This window comes from Gracilinanus agilis, chromosome 2 (assembly GCF_016433145.1).
Source record: "Gracilinanus agilis isolate LMUSP501 chromosome 2, AgileGrace, whole genome shotgun sequence".
NCBI lineage: Eukaryota > Metazoa > Chordata > Mammalia > Didelphimorphia > Didelphidae > Gracilinanus > Gracilinanus agilis.
This window is the reverse complement of record NC_058131.1, coordinates 674693070-674714219: the sequence shown is the minus strand read 5'-3', so window position 1 is coordinate 674714219 and position 21150 is coordinate 674693070. Positions and strand designations below refer to the sequence as shown.

Sequence of the window (21150 nt, the reverse complement as noted above, 5' to 3'; positions counted from 1 at the left end):
AATCTCATGTCTCAGCAATGATAGAAGATGCTTACAGCCAACTATTCACAGTCCTAATCCCAAAGGCTAATCTGACTGCTGTCCAGCATGGAAGTATCTCCCAAGAGCAAGGCTATTCTTAGCTCTTGTCACACTAGCAATGACAACTAGTGGCTTCCACTATCCACATGGCCATCAGCAAGTGTGTCTCATGGGCAAAAGGAAGGGAAAAGGGAATCCTGAGAGTTCTTCACTCATGAACAGATCTTGTTTCTTTCTAGTGTCTCACAATTCTGTTCCCCAACTTTGGACTTCCAGGAGATCCCTATCTCCTTACGGAGATGAAATATACTGCAGAAACTACCACTCTACCTATATATTATATGTCATAGTGAAAACCCCTGCTTGGAGAAGAGGCCATTATTTTGGAGCTATGCTAATGTGGTAGAATCATGGCTACCAGATGTTGGTGGAAGGAGATGCTCTGTCAATTCCCATTGGGTCATTCTAGAAGGATGTGGCAACGTCCCTGAGGACCAAGATAGTGATACTAGGTTTGAAATTACTGGGTGGGCAACAGGAGAAGGTTCAATCACTATTTCCCTGAGGCATGTCTGAGTAGACGACAGGCTCCTAGGGCAGCATCTTCAAACTCTATAACTTGGTATTTCTGTAGTGACAATTTTTCATATTTTCATCCTTTCTTAAATTGCTTACAAACTCTGACGAAAACCCATTTCTAATTTTGGTTTGTAACTAAGAAGAAGGGCATCCATACACTAAAGGAAGGCACATAGTAGTGAGAGATAGAAAGTGTGGGCAGCTTTGATCCAGCCATACCACTTCTGGGTTTATACCACAAAGAGATCATAAGGAAAAAGACTTGTACCAAAATATTTATAGTTGTGCTCTTTGTGGTGGCAAAAAAATGGAAAATGAGGGGATGCCCTTCTATTGGGGAATGGCTGAACAAATTGTGGTATCTGTTGGTGATGGAATACTATTGTGCTCAAAGGAATAATGAACTGGAGGAATTCCATGTGAACTGGAAAGACCTCCAGGAATTGATGCAGAGTGAAAGGAGCAGAACCAGGAGAATGTTGTACAAAGAGACAGATATACTGTGGCATAATGGAATGTAATGGACTTCTCTACTAACAGCAATGCAATATTCCAGGACAATTCTGAGGGATTTATGAGAAAGAATACTATCCACATCCAGAGAAAGAAGTGTGGGAGTAGAAACACAGAAGAAAAACAACTGCTTGATCCCGTTGTTCGATGGGGATATGATTGGGGATGTAGACTCTAAATGATCATCTTAATGCAAATATCAGTAATATGGAAATAGGTCTTGATCAAAGATACATGTAAAACCCAGTGGAATTGCAAGTTGGCTATGGGAGGGGGGAGTGAGGAGGGGAGGGAAAGAACATGAATCATGTAACCATGGAAAAATATTCTAAATCAATTAAATAAAAATTTCAAATAAAAAAAGAAAGTGTGGGCAGAAGGGCTACTCCAAGAAATGTTGGATTGGGGGTAGTTATTAAATTATTGAGGTTACTGAGTGACTAGAGAGGGTAGCAGGTAGAAAAACAAATTTGGATTTTGTTTCTTCTTTAACACACTCAGGCCTGACTACCCATTTTGTCAGGGAACCTAAGACAAAGCTCACAGTTTTGCTATAAGCTATCTTTGGTTCTGAACTCTGGCTGTGGTGGGATTGTATGCACAAAGGAAACTTCAAGCCTCAGTTTCCTAAATGAGACCAGTCTCTGGGAATGATGCAGAGGAGGAGGTAGGGGGCAAGGGGTGGGGCCTCATGTGGAAACATTTCAGAAAGAAGAACTGGAGTGAGGCCAGGGAGTCTGGCCAGCTGGGGAGAGGGGGGGGGGAGGGGGTTCCCATCCCTCCACCCCCTCCCCAGTTTCCCTTTCCTCCAACTCTCCCTCTGTACCTTAGAGGCCTATAAACATGGCAGAAGGCCACATTGGCTAGAACATACAAACCTACCCTCTCTCTCTCTCTCTCTCTCTCTCTCTCTCTCTCTCTCTCTCTCTCTCTCTCAATGTGTTGGAAAAGCTGATGAGGAGTGAGGAGGCTCTGTGCCCAGGACTCTGCACCAACCAATGTCGGACTGTAGCTGGGACTCCACCCAAGCTCTCTCTCATCTCCCTGGGAAGTCAGAGGGCATCATTAGAGGTGGGTCTGGAATGAATTGATCTGAAGGGAAGTGGATGTTCTGGAAGAAACAGATCTTATATTTTATGCAGAACTTGGGCTGGAATATTTTGGTTCATTCATTTTCCAAGTGTTTATGAAGCAGCTTCTTTGTCCCCAGCCCTTTGCTGAACTCCTTTGGTCCTGAGCTCAAATTTGGTCTAGGTTCAGCTATTTTTTCTTTCTTTTTTCAACATTTTCATTAAAGTTTTATGGACGTTTTTTGTTTTTATACACACCATTTACAGGCACACGGTCTCTCCACTCAGCAAACCTTCCCTTGTAACAAAGAAAAACAGTTAAGAAAAACCAAACCACATAGTGACCACATCTGATAGAAAATGCAATGTCTTGTAGCCATGGCCCCCCCTTCATCAAAGGAAGTACAATTTATTCATCTCCTCTCTGAGGCCAAGATTGGTCATGTCAATGAGGGATTCAATTGTTTTTAAAAATCCAGAAAACTTGTTGGTCTGGCAGTGGTTTGAGTGGCTTCATCTTCTGTTTTATTTTTTGATGAGAACAAAAATAAGTGTGGTTTGGTTCATGATTCTGTAAAGAGGAATCCAAGTCCCAGATTGGTGAATTGGAAGGAATAGATCTCAGATATTATCTCATCCTTACATCTTACCTCTTTCAAGAATCCTTTTTACAGGATTCCTAACGAGCGCTCTCCAGGTTCTGCTCCAGCCCTTCCAATGACAGGGAGCTCAACATCTTTTCATGTGTCCTGTTCTACTATCAGATTGCTTTCTGTATTAAGAAGGTCTTTCTTTTACTAAGGCTGCCCCCTTGTAACTTTTTCCCATGGCTCCTTTTTGTTTCTAAGAGTCTGTCAGGTATCAGAAGGCTAAACATCTCTGATTTTGTTCCTCCAGTCCTCATGTGATTTGGTCTCTAGGACCCTCACCATACTTGTCACCCAACTTTGCAGTATCCTTCCCAGTGCTCAAAGTGCCTAGTACTAAAAGCAATATCCAGATGGGGCCCAACCATGGAAGAGACAGTTGGACTATCTTATTTTCTTCATGGATCCTGAAGTATGGAGGTTATCATTTTGGTGGGTTCCAGCAAATTCATATAGTTCACTGTTGTGGATTCCTGGTCAAGTTCCAGATCAAGTTCCTGGCTTAAGGTCTTGTGCATCCTTTTTTTTTTTTTTTAAACCCCTTACTTTCCTTTTTAGAATCAATACTATGTTCCAAGGCAAAATAGCAATAAGGGCTAGTCTATCAGGGTTAAATGACTTGCCCAGGGTCACACAGCTAGGACATGCATGAGGTCCCATTTGAATCCAAGACCTCCCATCTCTATGATTGGCTTTCTGTCCACTGAGTCACCTAGCTGTTTCTAACCAAATCTCTTAAATTCTTAAATTCTCATCTATAAAATGAGGGTAATAATAACAACTATGTCCTTTCAAAGTATTATGAGGATATAGATAACAAATGTAAAGTGCTTTGCAGATTTTAAAGCCCTATTTAAATGCTGCTGCTGCTTGCTGGGCAGGGAAGTGGGATGGATACCCATAAAGAGTGAGTTCACTAAGAGAAACAACAGTAAGGGAGTCCTACTTCAGCCTTGTGCTTCCTCCTGTTGCCCCTCTGCCAATCATAGAATCATAGATTTAGATGTAGGAGGGATCTGCCATCTAATTTTTTTTAATTGTTTTTTTTTTAAACCCTTAACTTCAGTGTATTGGCTCCTAGGTGGAAGAGTGGTAAGGGTGGGCAATGGGGGTCAAGTGACTTGCCCAGGGTCACACAGCTGGGAAGTGTCTGAGGCCGGATTTGAACCCAGGACCTCCCGTCTCTAGGCCTGGCTCTCCATCCACTGAGCTACCCAGCTGCCCCTCCATCTAATCTTACAGTTGAGGACCCTGAAACTTAAAGAGTGAAAACAACTTTCCAAGGTCCCATACATAGGAAATAGTAGAGCAGGGATTTGAACTCAGGTTTTTGGACTGCTTATCCAGTGGTCTTTCCTCAGCCCCCAAGTGCTACGAGTATTTCCTTCTTTTCCATATAGAAAGACTCCCCTTGTATAGATGACATCTTCTGTCTTAGAATCTTCTAAGGGAGAAGAATGGTAAGGGCCTGGCATTGGGGGTTAAGTGACTTGCCCAGGGTCACACAGCTAGGAAGTATCTGTGGTCATATTTGAACCCAGGACCTCCCATTTCTAAGCATGACTCTATCCACTGAGCAATCCTGCTGCATCCTTTTTTGATTTGAGCATAGAGAGACACTTTGATGGTGTTGGATCCTGGAGTTGGCATTAGGAGACCAGAGGAAGACATAGAAAGAGGAAGGACGCAGCTGCAGACATTCTGGCATGAAATTTATTAACACCTTAATTTTCTTAGTTGCATCACTGATTTACACCCTTGGGCTCAGAGTGCAAAGGACTTGCACTGTATTTGGGGGGCATAATTGTAACACAAAACTTGAGTTTTAAAAGCAATGAAAACATATAGTGAATACATTGGGAGTTCTTGCAACAACAGTAAGGTGAAAAAGACCAGAAAAGCGCCTAGTACTAGGACTAAGGACACTAGCTGCTCCACAAACTGGTGTGCATCTCACCTCTCATTTTTTCTCCTACATACTGTGAATGTACATGATTATCAATGCAAAAGTGAAAACAAGGTTACTAATAAAACCATGATGCAGTTGTAAAAGTTAAATAAGTGAATGTAGAAGATTGATTGTATTATCTCATTTGATCTTCTTAAGAACCTTGGGAGGTAGATACTGTTATTATCTTCATTTTTTTTCTTTTGCAGTTGAGGAAATTTAGGCATACAGAGGTTTAAGTGACTTGTCTAGAGTCACGCAACTAATAAGTGTCTGAGGCAAGATTTGAACTCAGGATTTCCTGACTCCAGGCCCAGTTCTCTATCAATTGTGCCTCTTAGTTACTTAAATTAGAATTTATGAGATTTTACTCTCTCTGAGTCTATGAGACTATTGCTTGGTCCAAGGAAGCCTGGGTAGGATTAGGGAGTTTGAGGAGGCAGCAGGGTAGAAGGAGACATATTGGATTAGAAACTGATCCTCTAGCTGACAGTATTGGCTGTCAAAGTTGTTGGTGTCTGACTGCTAAAAGGACAGACAGTTAAGCTCATAACTGCATAAATCTGTGGTCTTCAATTAACGAGCCAGACAATCTTAAACAATTCATTTCCATGCTCTGTATCCTGTAAAAGTAGTCCTAGAATAGACAAAGGATCTTTGATTTCATCAGAATGGGGTACTCCCTGTACTGAGGAAAGCAGCCATGCTTGCCTGAGATTACTAGCAAGGACCTCATCTCTCACCCAAAGGCACTGCTGCTCTCAGCCAAAGATCATCATTAAACCCTTAGTCCTCCTTTACTCTGAAGAGCAAAGAAGTCCTTGTAACATCATGACTAAAAGTACCAAATCTGCCTTTTCCCAAGTACACAGAACAGATAACTGTTTCTCAACTTGCTTACAAACTTAGGGAATAGTAATCCTGGCAACTTTCATGTGTAAAATTATTTTAATAAGCATTATCCTGTGGGAAAGTACCCCCCCCCCAATGTTGTAATGCTTAATATCTTACTCTCTATAAAAGTTTTTCTCTTTGTCACAATAAATGAAGATCATAGCCTCCAGGCATGGTGCCCTGACTCCTCCAATCAGTCCTTCTCAGGCATGCTGGCCCCCCAACTTTCCTGTCCTTATCTCACTTTCTCTTTAGCTGCTAGTCTCTCTAGTAGGCTAACTCTCACCCTCCAGGGTTACAATGCCCCCCAGATCCAATCACTCATCACCATACTCCCACACATGACTCCCACAAAGTACCATATTTACAATCCCATTTTGATTTACTAGATAAATCCTAGAGGGTTGCTTGGGTCACATACTGGTTGAGGGTCTTGTTCAGGGTTATATAGCTAGGGAATGTCAGAGGCTAACATTCAGATTTCGGGCTCTCTGACTCCAACCCCAGGACTCTTCAGTATATCTCCTTGCCACTCTAAGAAAAAATAAAATACAGTTGTTATTTAAATAATAATAAAGGATGAGGTTGTACTAGACTCATGTCAAAAATGTCAGAATTGGGTAGATTTAAGAGCCTCTCCAATCCTTTTCCATTATAAACAAGGAACTGAAATCCTGAGATATCTCTAGGGTCCCTTCTGGCTCTACTAATATTCTATAACATTACTTGACTGTTTGTCAAACTCTTTGCCCCAAACTATAAAAACTATATGACCTAGTTTTGTGGTAAAATGACCAATCTCCCTTGTAATGCTTGGATGCCTCCTTGCCCAGACAACTCTGGATTATCCCCTCATCATCCCCAATTCATTTATCCTGGGTAACATTGGTAGGTGAAGGGAGTGGGTTGAATCCAAAGGATTCTGCAGATAGGGTCTCTACAGGAACCTCCAGGACATTGTCTGAGTTTCATGGCAACAGGAAAATAAACACACATCCAGATTCCAAATTCCATTCTGATGTCATCCCCCCAATGACCTTCATTCAACTCCAACTGCCATTTTACTTTCTAGCCTCCCTGAAATGGAGAGGGTGGTGGTGAGAGGAGCTTGGGCTTTGCCCAAGTCCTGTTGAATGGGCTAGAGAACTATAGCCAGGAGAGGTAGTATTTTGAGGGAGAGGGAAAGAGAAAGAGATAGGGAGTCCTAGGAGGTATGCATGGGAAAACACTGTTTCCTCTACCTACCACAAACAAATGTTGTCTGCTCATTTGTTTAGGGCCTGACTCCTAGCTTTAGTCACTGTTGACCCACTCCTTCTACCTGAATCCCAGAACTCTCACCATGGGGACCAAAAAAACGAAAAAACTGAAGAAAATCATCTTCTATGCTGAGCGTACAAAGGATAGACTCCCCTCAGGACCCTCGAGGCAGGAAGTTTTGCAGACTCCAATCCTTATGGCTTTAATGAAGAGTAAGTTAAGACTTCCGTCCTCATCTAAAAGGCAGTTTCAGGGACTTGGAGATTGTATTCTAACAGGGGACAAGGTCATACTCCAAAGAAATGAAACTCTAAGAGTTGGTTGTTTCACCACTGATGGGCAAGGAAGCCCTTGTTCATCGTGCCTAGGGAGATGGGTATATCAGATTCTGATGGACTGACTTTTTCTCCTTTCCTTCTCCTCTCTCTCCCTGCTAGGTCCTGGGCCCGCGAGGTACCTCCGTCCATCTTGTACAGGCTTTTTAGGCCATGATATCACTATGAAGAAAGCACCAGCTTACACTTTCCACATCAAGCACTCAGAAAAGCGTGAGACTCTGGGGAAGAAGTTGGGATGGAGAAGGGTAGCAAGGGGAACCTGGGATGGGGAGGCTATGTTACCAAGCAGGACAAGATGAAGCTACTTTCCCCTCCCAGACTTGGTCAAGTCATTTTCTGGAGAAGAGAGTGCAAATGAAGCCTCACTTAGGATGATGATTTGTTGAATTAGGATGTGCCTGTAAGCCTTATTTCCAGGAAGCCCCATGCCATATCTTTCAAATGAAGTGTCTCCTTGTTATGATTCAAATCTTCAGAAATTTTAATCACAACATCCTAATTTGAGTCAGTTTTATGACATTTTTAGGCGTGTATCTCCAGGCCTCTTAGTCCTGCCATCTCTGTCTAGCAAGAGACAGGAGAGTGGAGAAATAAGACCAGCCTCTCCTAGAGGAGCCTAATCCTTTTGGGAAAAAGGACATATTCTTGTAGCAGCCTTGTTCAGACATAGCCTGGCAGGTCTTATTGTTACCGCTGAATACCTCCCAAATGCCAGCTTATTTGGAACCCTAAAGGCTCCTCCAAAAGTTGTAGAAATAGGGGGCGGCTGGGTGGCTCAGTGGATTGAGAGCCAGGCCTAGAAATGAGAGGTCTTAGGTTTAAATGTGGCCTCAGATTCTTCCTAGCTGTGTGACCCTGGGCAAGTCTCTTAATCCTTGTTGCTTAGCCCTTAACACTCTTCTGCCTTGGAACCAATTCACAGTATTGATTCTAAAACAGAAGATGAAAGTTTTAAAAAAAGTTATAGAAATAATAAACCTGACTTGCTAGGTCTTTTTTGTTTTAAAATAAGTATGCTGGGGCAACTAGGTGGCTAAGTGGATTGAGAACCAGGCCTGGAGATGGGAAGTCCTGAGTTCAAATCTTGCCTCAGTTGCTTCCTAGTTGTGTGACCCTGGGCAAGTCACTTAACCTCTTTTGCTTANTTTTATTATATATTTCATATACACACACACACACACACACACACACATATATATATATGTACATATATATATATACAATAATTTATAAAATAAAAGACTCCTGGACCTAAAAGCCCTTGAAAATGATGGTGGGATTCTCCTTAAGGGGAGTCCTGCTGTAGGGTGGGGGATGGGCTCCATGATCTTGGCAGGTCCTGTCTAGCTCCATCATAGGAAGTTATCACTGTGGATCCCAGCCTGCTTTGGTTCTGGCAAGAGAGCTACTTTGGCTTGGCCTTGGGTCTGACACATATGTTGTTCTTCCATCCCCTCTACAGGGCATACTGACGAGTACAGTCCTGGACCTCAGTATCTCTATGACTCCAGGGTCACCCGCTTTGGAATGTCAAGTTGCCCCCAAGTTCCAATGGAGGAGCGGATATCAAACTTACGTAAGATGGTGAAAGGGTGTGATGCTGGGCGGGTAGTAGAGCCTGAAAGGTATGGGCTCATGAAGCTTTCTGTTGAGGTTTATTAGGATGGAGAGGATTCGAGAGGAACCACACCCTAGACATGTCCCAAAGGCCGGAGAAGTCTGATTCCCATCCTCTGGAAGAAGGAGGAGAAATGGGACAGGCAATTGCTAGAGGGGAGAGAAGCAGAGGAAGAGAGGGGAGGAGGAAAGAGAGGACCAGAGGCTTTGTTGAGTTGAGCCAAAGTTCACCAGGAATAGCAGATGTAATGGAGATGTCGGGAGGCAGAAAACAGAATCCAAGGAAAGGTCTAGGAAACTGTCTTGGAAGTGAGCACAGAGATAGAGATGGCTGGTTACAAAGAGGAGCAACGAGCTTCTGGAAAAGAATGTTTCGTCTTCAGTGACTTCTTTGCCTGGGATGGTACTCTTTTAGGACGGTGGCTTGGTTGGCAATCTTCCCCTTTCTTGTCTCGTTGTATCAGCCACACCATGGGCACAGCGACCCAGCTCCCTCTGTACTCGGCAGCACATTTCTGTGGACACATCCCCAAGTCATGGGAAACTGAAAATGGCCTGAGGACATCCTTTGGTAGTGGAGTCAGGGCCAGCAGACATCCTCTTTAATCTGCTGCATCTGTATTGCTGCGGGGCTAAGATGGTAGATGTGTTCATGGGACAGAGCCTGGATTTGTGCGCAGACCTTTTAAATCCCATGTCCCCATGCCTGTGTCTTGATATACCATTCTGCCTTGATGCCATCATTGCAACATGCATGGATGTCCCAGTGCTGATGCCATTGTGTTAATGGAATGGCATCACAGAGACTGGTCTGACAACATGGTCTTGATGAGCCCGGAACTCTCACTCTCAGTATACAGAAGGGAATAAACTTTGGTAAGATGCCTTCTATGTGCCAGGCACTGAGCTAAGTGCTTCATAGATAGCTCATTTGATATTATAATAGTGATATTACTATTCCCATTTTTCACAGTTGAAGAAACTGAGGTAGATTACAGTTAAATGATTTACCCAGGGCCACACAACTAGTCACTGTCTGAGGCTGGATTTGAACTCAAATCTTCCTTATTCTAAAACTAGTGCTTTATCCTTTGCACCACCTAGATGCTGCTGCCTCTCCAGGCATCTGCCAATGCTTCCTTTCCAAATATACCCTGATCCTATGACATGGGAAGGAGAGAAAGGAGGGTAGTGACCAGGAAATTGAGGGGAGAAATATGCAAGCAGAAGGGAGCATATGGATAGGGGAATGGAGACCATGTTATGAACTGTGCTTGGAAGAGAGATCTCTTACGTGTCCATCAGTCCTTTTGTGTGTGAGATGTAGCAGGGAGCTGCTTCTAGCTTAGGCTCCTATTTCCCAACATTCTCTGGGACAGCAGTTCTGCTTGCTCCTGTTTGCCACATTCTAAAGCTTCCCCCAGATTTTAGAAGTGGACATCCTAGGTGTTTTGGAAACACCTATTAGCATCCCACACTTAGGTGTTGGTTAATTATACCAGCAACTCTGCCCCAGGCAGTATTTCCTTGGGTATTTCAAGGTTGGAGTAAAGCAAAGATATTGATGTGGCTGTGATATTGCCCAATGTGGTTCCGTGATTGCAACGAGATGGTGTGCTAGGAGAGAAAGACCGGCAGAGCCAGATCCTGCTGATCCAGCAAGACATTAGGTGGGCTGTGGAGAGCACTCAGTGGAAACTCCTATCAAAGAGCATGTGGCTGTGTCTTGATTTCCTAGGGAGCACAGCAGTCTTTGACCATTTTGTCACACTGATATGGGGATGCTAGCTTCTTTTTTTTTTTAAACCCTTGTCTTCCATCTTAGAATGAAAACTCTGCATTGGTTCCAAGGTAAAAGAGCAGTAAGGGCTAGGCAATGGGGGTTAAGTGACTTGCCCAGTGTTGTACAGCTAGGAAGTATTTGTTGTCAGATTTGAACCCAGGACCTCTCATCTATAGGCCTGGCTCTCAATCCACTGAACCACCTACTTGCCCCAGCTTCTGAGGATGATTTGTGATGACCTGAACCTGAGATTCAGGGATCAACTGTGCATCCGATTGTACAATATCATCCCACTGGAATGATTTCTTCAGGCACAGGGATATAAGAAGTACACTGTCAGGATTTTATATTGCAACCATGATTGCAGATCCCGATATATGTAAACTGGGAGAATGGGAAAGGGCTTGAAGAGTATTGTCAATGAAGCAACTGTCTTAACAGCATCACTGGGACACAGTGTCATCATTGCCTGTATATAGGCATGCCCTGTATATGCAAACTAGGTAGATGGTCCATTGCTAAAGCTACCCAGAACCCATCAGGGCAAACAAAGGCTCATTGAGAAAGCCACTTATGAAACCAGGCTCCCAGAATCCCACAGAGGCATTGGCTGGTTATTTTGCTTCTTCCTGACCTAGCAGCCAACTCTGCAGTGTGAGGATCAATCTAGAAACATTGGTTCACTCTTTTAGACTCTCTCGACTTTTATAGATTGGCTGGAGTCAATCTAAGAAGCAGACACTGGTGTCCTTGGTCAGAGTTATTGGCACTAGGAGCTAACTTTTTATTTTTTAATTTTTTTTATAAACCCTTAACTTCTGTGTCTTGGCTCCATGGTGGAAGAGTGGTAAGGGTGGGCAATGGGGGTCAAGTGACTTGCCCAGGGTCACACAAGCTGGGAAGTGTCTGAGGCTGGATTTGAACCTAGGAGCTCCTGTCTCTAGGCCTGACTCTCAATCCACTGGGCTACCCAGCAGCCCAGGAGTTAACTTTTTAGTCCACAGATAATTTCTTCGCCTCCCCCCACCAAGTCTTGCCTTTCTTACTGAGGCTTGAAGTTCAACGACCACATAGAAGTTAGATGCCAGTGCCGACTGCCATGGAAATTTTAACCAGATCTGTTATTCTGACTTGGGCTGCTTCACCCCTCAGTTAGTTTCCTGCACACTCAGGGGTATACCAGACTTAGTGTGGAGACCAAATTGTCTTTAGGCCTATGACAACTCAGATCCCAGAACTCAAATCAATCCATCACCTCCCTCTTTATTCTCCACCCAGGAATTACAGGCAAGGAGGACCATACCTGATCTCTGACTTCCTTATGGCAGTAACCTGTCTTGACACTATGAAACCAGTCTTGTTTTCTTCCATAGACTGAGAAAGGCTAGTATGGGTTGCACAGGGATTAGCAAGAGCAACTCCATGATTTATAAGCAGTTATGGTTCAGGAAATCTAAGAGAGTTATCTATTCATCTATCCATCTCTCTATCCATCCATCTCTCCATTCATCCATCTCTCCATCCATCCATCCATCCATCCATCCATCTATATCTATCTATGTATCTATCTATGTATCTATCTATGTATCTATCTATGTATCTATCTATCCATCCATCTATCCATCCGTCTATCTATCCATCCGTCTATCCATCTGTCCATCTATCTATCTATCTATCTATCTATCTATCTATCTATCTATCTAGGTTGTGCTACAAGTGCCAGCTCTGTTTGTCCCTGGTTAAGATAGATCAGATTCTACTCTTTTCTCACCAATGTGAATTGTCCAGAGATATCAGGTCAGATGTTATTGGTGATATTTGTTTTCCATACAAGAGGAAGATGGTAGGTAGATATGGGCCAAATACTTCCGAACTGGTGAAGGATCTTGAGAACAATGCCATAGGAGGAATGGCCAAAAAAGCCTGGGAATGTCTACCTCAAAGATGGGAAGATTGGGAGCAGGAGGGGACAAGTTTCACTCGCCTTCAAGTATTTGAAGAACTGTTTTGTGGGAGAGGAATTAAGATTGCTCTTTTTGGCTTCAGAGGGTAGAACCAGGATCAATGATTGGAAGTTGTAAAAAGGTCAACTGAGGCTCTAGTTGATTCAAAGTGGAATGGGCCAACTTAAGAGAATGTAGCTTCCTCCTCGCTAGAGGGCTTTAATAAAGCAGAGACCAGACGAACACTTGTCAAGTTCTTTTTCTTTTTTTCTTAAAACCTTTACGTTCTATCTTAGAATTGATACTAATATTGATTCCAAGGCAGAAGAGTGGTTAGGGCTAGGCAACTGGGGTTAAGTGACTCGATTCTTTCTTAGAACTGTTGATGTCCTTTCCAACAAGCTGTGATTCCATTCCTTTTATGGAGAAAGGGAGCCCCCTTGCTGGAGAATGGATTAGCTCAAGGGGAAGGATTTTGGTTAAGTCAATGGGAAAGGGCATCAGCTAGGAATGAGTTAGGAAGTCCTCTCAGATTGAGGCCCAAATAGATGAAGATTGCAAACTTAAGTGGTCCAGGAAATACCAAATCTCCTGTCATGATGATTCATGGTAAAAGTCAATCTGGGGTCTGGGACCTGTCCTTGTGGGCTGGGGTGTGGCATGTCTTAACTTTGGGACTTCAGAAGATTGTTTAATGGCAGGTTATGAGATTTAAGGGTGTCTCTTGGGGGAAATAGATCCTTGAATGACTGGTTGATTAGTTATAATGGAAGGCCAACCTTGAGGAATAGGGCCTGGTAGTTTAGAAGGCCATTCTCTTATTATGGGAGGCAGAAAGATTGCATTGCTAGGGTGATGTTTTGGGTTGTTTGGACTGCAATAGTAGGAGCACTTTATCAAGTGGTGTTGGGAGCAATTCAGCCTGTTTGAATAGCTGTCTATAGGCAGAGAGACTCAGGACCTTTGTTTCCAGACCAGCCAACACAGAGCAGGTTGTGTTAACAGATGTTGAGAGCACAAGAAGTGAGACTGATGTGTGGTACTGTGGGTACCGTTTCATGGACTGTAGTGCTCCAGGGAGATTTTTCTTTCTGTCTGTATTTATGCTCCCCTGTATCATTTCCATCTCTGACTGGGTCTGGTACACTGGGCCATGTAGTAACCTGTCTGAGATTTGGGGCTCCAAGAATACTGTATTTGGACAGCGATGACTCTGTCATAAGACCACCATGGTTGGGTTTTTGATGGTACCGCCTGACATCTTTCCTATTCTCTGTCATGTTTGTACTAGAGGTTATGGGATATTGACAGATGGAAACTTTTTTTTTAAACCCTTACGTTCCATCTTAGAATCAATATTATGTATTGGCTCTCGGACTTGCTCAGAGTCACATAGTTTAAGATGTGTCTGAGGTCAGATTTGAACCCAGGATCAGGTCTGGTTCTCTATCCATTGAGCCACCTAGCTGCCCCCTCTCCCCCACATGAGAACTCTTAGTGGGGAAATGAAAGGCTCTCTGATCACTGAGAGAGGGACAGTTGTGGAAACTAGTTCCTAGGGCCACTCCAATCCTTCAGGTTTGTGTTTGTGGAAACCAGTAACTGCAACTGCATATCCTTTAGTTTTCAAAGGTCTGGTAGTAATAATAGCCATGAGAGACCATTTGACAGATTGGTGGGAGGAGAAGAGGAAACATTGAATTCCTCCAAGGGGAGGAGTGAGGACTACATTGGGAACCTGTATAACTTCTGTTAATTAATGTTCATGGAGAGAAATTTTGCTCAGGTAGACAGGAAATAGCTGGTCATCAAACCTGCCCTGGGAGGCCTGTGTGAAAATGAAAATTCTCTGGAGACCGTCTTAATTTATAATTATTTGTTAAATAAATTAAAAGAGCACATCAGAGAAAGAAAAGGCACCAGCTACACATGACTGACTTTCCTTTACAAGCCTCTTCCCTGTAGCCAGTGCTTGACCAAGCTCATGCTTAACTAGCTACTTCCTCTCACTGTGATTCCAGGGCAAAAGAGACCTCCTTCCTTTCTGGACCCAAAACACATATCTTCTGTACAGTGACTTTTCTGAGTCTCTCTGATTTAGTGGACTTAACCTCAGTCCTTAGCAGAGATTGGTTTTCTGGATGCCAGGAGTAACATGGGACAAGAGGTAAGCATCTTTCCAGAGCCAAAGAGCCACATGGCTCTGGTATCCTCCTAGAGTGGGCACGCATCCACCTCATACTGATATATCCCAGGCCTTGTTCATATTTCAATCAAAGAGTGTGTCTGAATTGCAAACTCAGAGAAGGGGCTATTTTCAAACTCAATATGAACATTTCTCCTTTATCCCAAGACTGATCTTAGGGTATCACGAAAAAGAAAAGAGATTCAGGCTAGTATTAAATTCTCACCCCGACAATAATATTACGAGGGGATATGCCCCTTTCAGGAATGTGCTGGCGCCAGTTCTAACTAGCTCTCTAGAGTCAAGTGTTAAATTTCCGTTATGATCACTTATACCTTGGAAGCTGGGAAATAGTACAAATTGAGAACATCATATAGTATATATAGCATAGAATACATTGATTTATTGTTTTGTTGATCATCTTAGTCTTAAGAAAGTGCTGGAGGAAATAATAATTCAAACTGAACTTAAAAAGTGGATCCAGTTGTTAAACATTTATCAGCATATTCTCAGTTATTCTTACTGATCACAATAATTCAGTTTGTTTGAAGAAGACTGATGCTCCTTTGGGGTGCCATGCTTAGGAGATGCTCCTGTTTTTGATATTTTTCCTTGAGGGGATCCTTGTGCTTTGAGCTGGTTTTATTTTAGTGGCTTAGATGCTGGCAAAGAGGAACAATTGTGTAGCTGACTGTGTACTGGATATGTGGGAGGAGTTTTGAGAAACATCAAATATTTGGTAAATAATATATATAGAAGATTAAATCTGCATGAATGAGAGCTTTGGGAGCTTAGAGCACTATTCCACTGAGTTGAAAAAATTAGCAAAAGTGAAGGCTTGAGGTTGTTGGCACAACAGGACCATAAGGAGGTAGCGTTTGAGGGCATCCAGTGTCTTGTTTTCCTGTATTCTAGATTCTAGTGTCTTCTCATGATACCAGCATTGGGGAGTAGTGATAAGAAAGCATGGTCAATGGACCAGTCAAGATGTGGGAGTAACAGGAAGAAGGAGATCCAATTCTATCCCTGAAACTATTTAAAAAATTAAAAAAATCTTGAAAATTATACCAGACTGATTTGTGATCTGGAAATACAAGAGAATAAAATCATGGTGAACAATTTTTTTCCAGCCCAGGTCATCTGTAGACATTAAAGATGAAGTCTAACCAGAAATAGCTTTGAGGAGTATTCCAGTAGTGAGACTGAAATGGAGCTGAGATTATGAGAAGAAACCCCAGTTCTAGAATATAGGAACTTGACTTAACACTGCAGGGATCAGGAAAGGTACCAAATAGCAGCTGCCACTTACTTTTCAGTACTGGGTCATAGATCCATTGTGGTCTGACTAGGAGACTTTAGCTGAGGAATAGAGGTTAAGAAAGGGAATAGTCATGGGCTTTTTTTTTTTTTAAACCCTCACCTTCCGTCTTGGAGTCAATACTGTGTATTGGCTCCAAGGCAGAACAGTGGTAAGGATAGGCAATGGGGGTCAAGTGACTTGCCCAGGGTCACACAGTCATGGGCTTTTTTGATGAGCTAGAAACAAGTATAGAAATGAATAACAATTGTATGATGTTGACCCCAAAGCAGTGCAGGATCTCAGATCCAGCCCCTAACCCAACCTAAATCCTGCAGTAGAATGACAAGGTCAAGAAGCCTAAATCATAGGGGAGCCTTCTGTTTCGAATATGCAGAGCTTTCCAGCTGGAGAGTCTGGAAAGTCTGGAAGTAGTCTACTGAAGCTCCAACCAGGGGCAAGTCTATGGTTGTGTTGCTCACATCTAAATTCATGTCAGGAACTTGCAGAACTCATACCTGTGAACAAGACAGTGCATTGAAGCTCGAAAGTCCCCAGCCTGAATTTTCCCTGAGATCCTAGAATAATACATCATTACTCAGAGAAAGTAGTGGGAGCCAAGAGTACACAAAACGGAACTGAGAACAGTCCAACTATAACCTTCACAAGGCTCTGGTCCTCACACAAAGTCTAAAGTCAGGAAGAATGAAAAAATGCCATCATAATGCCCTGAATACAGGCCATCTTGGAATGAGGTTAGAACAACCTGATCTGGGGCAGGTAAATGGCTTAGTAGATAAGAGAGCCAGTCATGGAGATGAGAAATCCTGGGTTCAAATCTGACTTCATACCCTTAGTCACTTAACCCCAATTGCCAGCCCTTACTTTTCTTCTGCCTTGGAATCAATAATAGTATCAATTCTAAGATAGAAAGTAAAGGTTTTAAGGAAAAAAGAAAAAGAACAAGCTGATTTTCTGACATTATTGGCAGCTGGATATGTGATGATTGGTGTGTTGTGTGTGAAGATGATTGGAAGTGGTAACATGAAGAATTCTGCATTTGACAGTGCCCCATATGACCATGTTGCCATCCAGAACTAAATTCTGTGACTGTTTTGACCTAGTCTCAGAAATAACACTCTCTTCAAGTATGTGCCACTGATCCTTGCCCGAAAATTCCCACAATGTCTACAGGAGTCTTTTTTTTTTTTTAAGGAATAATTCTGACTGCAATTTTCCTGGCAGGTATAGTTTCCAATTAGAGGTTGTATTTCATGGGCAAAGTTTTGGAAGGCTCTCTAGATGTTTTCAGAAATGTAGATGCTCCTTACTGCAACCTGCTATCCACTAGGCCAGGGTTACATGTGGAGAAAGCAAATGTGGACGAGGTCTGACTTTGTTGCTTTTCTATGGCACATTTGCAACAGAACTTGATATATGCTGATTTTATTGCTATTTTGAAAGAAGGATGCCAGGGGCAGCTAGATGGTTCAGTGGATAGAGGGCCAGGCCTGAAGATGGGAGGTCCTGGGTTCAAATCTGATCTCAGACTCCCTTGTTGTGTGACCTTGGACAAATCACTTAACTCCCATTGCCTAGCCCTTATCACTCTTCTGTCTTGGAACCAATATGTAGTATTGATTCTAGGATAGTAGGTAAGGGTTAAAAAAATGATCAAGAATGCCATTCCTTTGCCCAGTGAAATTTTCATTTCAGGAGGGCCTTAGAGGATGTTCTTGTCTATGTTCTGACCCCCTAATGACTGCCTGCCTCTGTGAAGGAGATATGCACATTCTATAGGATCAAATCCAGAGCACTCTGCTGTGACCATGAGACTGGAGAAAACAGCAAAGGACTGGATGAAGAATAAAAGCCCCCTTATTGGGCTCTGGACGCCAGGTCCACTCCATATCCCAGTGTGGGTACCCTCACAGGGTCTGGACAATAGGACCATAGGGCTCATTAATGATCACCAAGCATCTAATATCTTTTCGTTGTCCAACATCTTCCTTAAGCCAATCTTTATATGACAGCAGTAGGAATAACTAGCTCCCATTTGTTTGGGGTAGAATGACAAATTATGAGGTCCATCACATCTTTGATTATAGATAATACCTTTACTTTGATGCAGGGAGGACGAGTGTTTTATATCTCAAAGCTGAGAAGTATGGCTTGAAGAGGTTACAAGCTGGGTCATTGGGCATCCCTAAATGAAGTAGCCATTTCAGTGGGTTCTTTTATTTTGTCAAATTACTGAGCAGGACTCCAAAATTGAGTTGTTCTATAATCTTATCTTCTTGGAGACTTTATGAAATGCCAGTTTTCCCAATGCTTTGATTTTTTTGAGGCTTTCTTTGAATGTCAAATTGGGACATGAATATAATTATAAATATCTCATGGCTCAGAGCCTTTTCTATAGAGATTCAAATCTCTCTCCCTGTCTTCCCTCCCCACACTCCGAATCTGCAAGACCCTTAAAAGGATTATTTATTCCCATTTTGTTTAAATAGGCTCAGTCATAGTGAAGAAGATATCAACATCATTAGTTTTAAAACTTCAAAGAAATGAGTCATTTCTTGTTCCTAGGAAGGTCTGAAATCTCAATTTCTCCTAACAAGTTTTCTACTTATGCTGTTCCTCAGACATGACCACAGATTCTCTTGGTGGGGGATCATCACTACCATGCCTCCCTCCCTTACCTTGAAGGTAACAGACATGAGGTAGTCTCTTTCTTTCCATCATCCGTTCCTGTAATGATGGCCACTTGATGTCATTTTAAGTTCTTCAGGATCCTTCTAGCTACTAGATAGATGAAGCTACTGATGGATCTTTCATAGACTAGTCACCAAAGGTTGAGACGATCAGGCGACATCTCAGTATCTCTCCCTGTCTTGGACATCTCTCTGATGGCCTTCTTCAAAGCACAGTGAATCTCTTTTTAAATGTCTCCCACATAGGAGTGATCTCAAGATCTTATAATCTTGATCTAAGATCTTAAGATCTTTTAATGATCTCAAGAACTATTCAAGGAGTGATAAGGACAAAGAAGTCAATCAGGACTCTCTCTTTTGGCCAAGAAGCCACAGTAATTTTCTGTGCATTCCTTTGTGTCTGGATGATGACCCTACCTTCTGGGAATGGTGGGAAGAGTAGGGAAATATGGCTTTAGTGTTCATTGGGAATCATGTTGATCTGTGACAGTGGTCCTGCCATTCTATCCCCCTTGTGCCACATATGTTACATGTGGGTATCGGGGTGAGCAAACAGCTGTGTATACAGTGGGACCGACTTCCTGCCTAAAAAGACTGCCCTGCTAGGTCCTGGGGACATGACAAAAACAAATTGGGAATCTGTTCTTAAAGTCAGTATTGGCGCCTTGGACCTTTGCCTTCATTCCCATTTCAAATCCCACCACTAATCTTGTCTGAATGATATCCCTTTTGACTTCTAGGTGTGTGGACTACACCAGCGCCAACTACATACTTCTATGAGAATGTTCATCCCCCTGGTGAGCGACGGTCACCCCAGTACACGATAGGCTACCGCTGTCCTTATCGCATATCGGATCCTAACCCAGCCCCTAACCAGTATCCCCAGCCCCAACGGCTGGGCTATGCCACCCCTGTGAACCATAGTGCTCCATGCTATGGCCTTGCCACCTCTGCTAATCCATGGTATTTCAATAAAGACATCTACAAAACCCCTGGCCCAGCCGCACATGCCAGGCCTGAACCATCAGTTTACCAGAACCGGAGTCCTATCCACACCATGGGTAAGCTCTTTGGCTTCCCCCGTGACCAGATAAACTCTCCAGGTCCTGGTTCCCACGATGTGCAAATGGTTACCCTTCACAAGCCTCAGGTGCCTTCCTTTTCCATGGGCATCAAACATTCCCATCACCTTACTCCCCTTATCATTGATGTGAAGGACTGATCCTGTCCTTTCCCTCTCCTGCCCTTTCCTTCTTCCCTTCTTGTGACATTAGGGCAGGAGTAGAAGGAACCTCAGAAGACAAACTTAGTTTCTGTACTCAGGATAATATTATAGTCTTTCTTCAAGCCAGGTCATGACTAGTGCCATTTTACTACCTCCCAAATGTATGTTTTTCTTAAATAAAATTGACCTTGGTACAGTGGCAGAAATAGTCTCCGTCAAGTGCCTACCACCTGAAGACCCTAAATAAAGATTAGCCGAATGAATGAATGAGTGAATAAAGGATCGAGTAAAAGGATGAAAGCCTGAATGAATAAACTAGATTAAGTGAGTGAATGTGGAAGTGTATGAATGACTCAATGAATGAAGTAGATGGGTAAGGCCAGGGATTTTCTGCCAGTGTTGAGAATCTGATTACTGTCTCTTCCTTGTGCCAGCCCCTTCAATAATTACATTGGTTTGAACCCAATCTAACTGAAAAGGACCGGGGCAGGGGGGTGGGGTGGTGGTGTTGGATCCTGTGGGGCTTATTGCCAGCCTGAGATGGAAGTACATGTTGATCACAGAGGCTGGAGTTAATGGGGCCACATCTGGACCTATACAGAAGTGGGTGTATTTGTAAAGATTTGGGTTTGGGTACATAAAGGAGGGGGGGGAATGCATGCATATATGTGTATTTACATATGATGTATTAAGAGTGGGTCTATACACGTGATGCCTCTAGGACTAAATTGGGGCAAAATTGTGAAGTCCTGTCCTTGTTTTCCCTGCTTTGAGTCCCTTCTCCCCTCTGTTCTCCCTTAAGGAGCTCGTTTGAAAGAAAGTATCTGACAAGCTTGTTCCCCTTTGAGGGAGGAGAATTCCCAGTGAATTTCAACTTGTCAGGATAGGTTTCAGGATCAGGGAGCCTGGGTAAGGGAGGGGTGATCCCAAAGGGAGGAAATCCCAATGGGGCATTATCAGAAGTAGCTGAAGCATATGCTTCTGCATTTGGAGGCTTCCTAAAGGTTTCCGGGGGCCAGCCTTGCCTATCTCACCATGACTTCCCAACACATATACAACTGTCTTTGGCTTCAATGTGAAAGTTTGGCAAACTTGGCTTGTGCTGTGAGAATCAGAGCC

General features: G+C 43.1%; 1 protein-coding gene across 1 annotated transcript; it reads left to right on the top strand.

Annotated features, from left to right (window-relative positions):
• The first annotated feature begins 7014 nt into the window (after positions 1–7014).
• Positions 7015–20028, top strand: ODF3L1 (outer dense fiber of sperm tails 3 like 1). Its single transcript, XM_044662825.1, has 4 exons — positions 7015–7144; positions 7370–7480; positions 8733–8846; positions 19547–20028. The coding sequence occupies exons 1-4, from the start codon at positions 7015–7017 to the stop codon at positions 20026–20028; spliced, it is 837 nt and encodes a 278-aa protein (XP_044518760.1).
• Positions 20029–21150: the final 1122 nt, after the last annotated feature.

Coding starts and splice junctions, on each gene's coding strand:
- ODF3L1 (XM_044662825.1), top strand. CDS start 7,015: ATGGGGACCAAAAAAACGAAAAAACTGAAGAAAATCATCTTCTATGCT. Junction 7,145..7,369: donor CCTTATGGCTTTAATGAAGA/GTAAGTTAAGAC, acceptor TCTCCCTGCTAG/GTCCTGGGCCCGCGAGGTAC. Junction 8,847..19,546: donor GGAGCGGATATCAAACTTAC/GTAAGATGGTGA, acceptor TTTGACTTCTAG/GTGTGTGGACTACACCAGCG.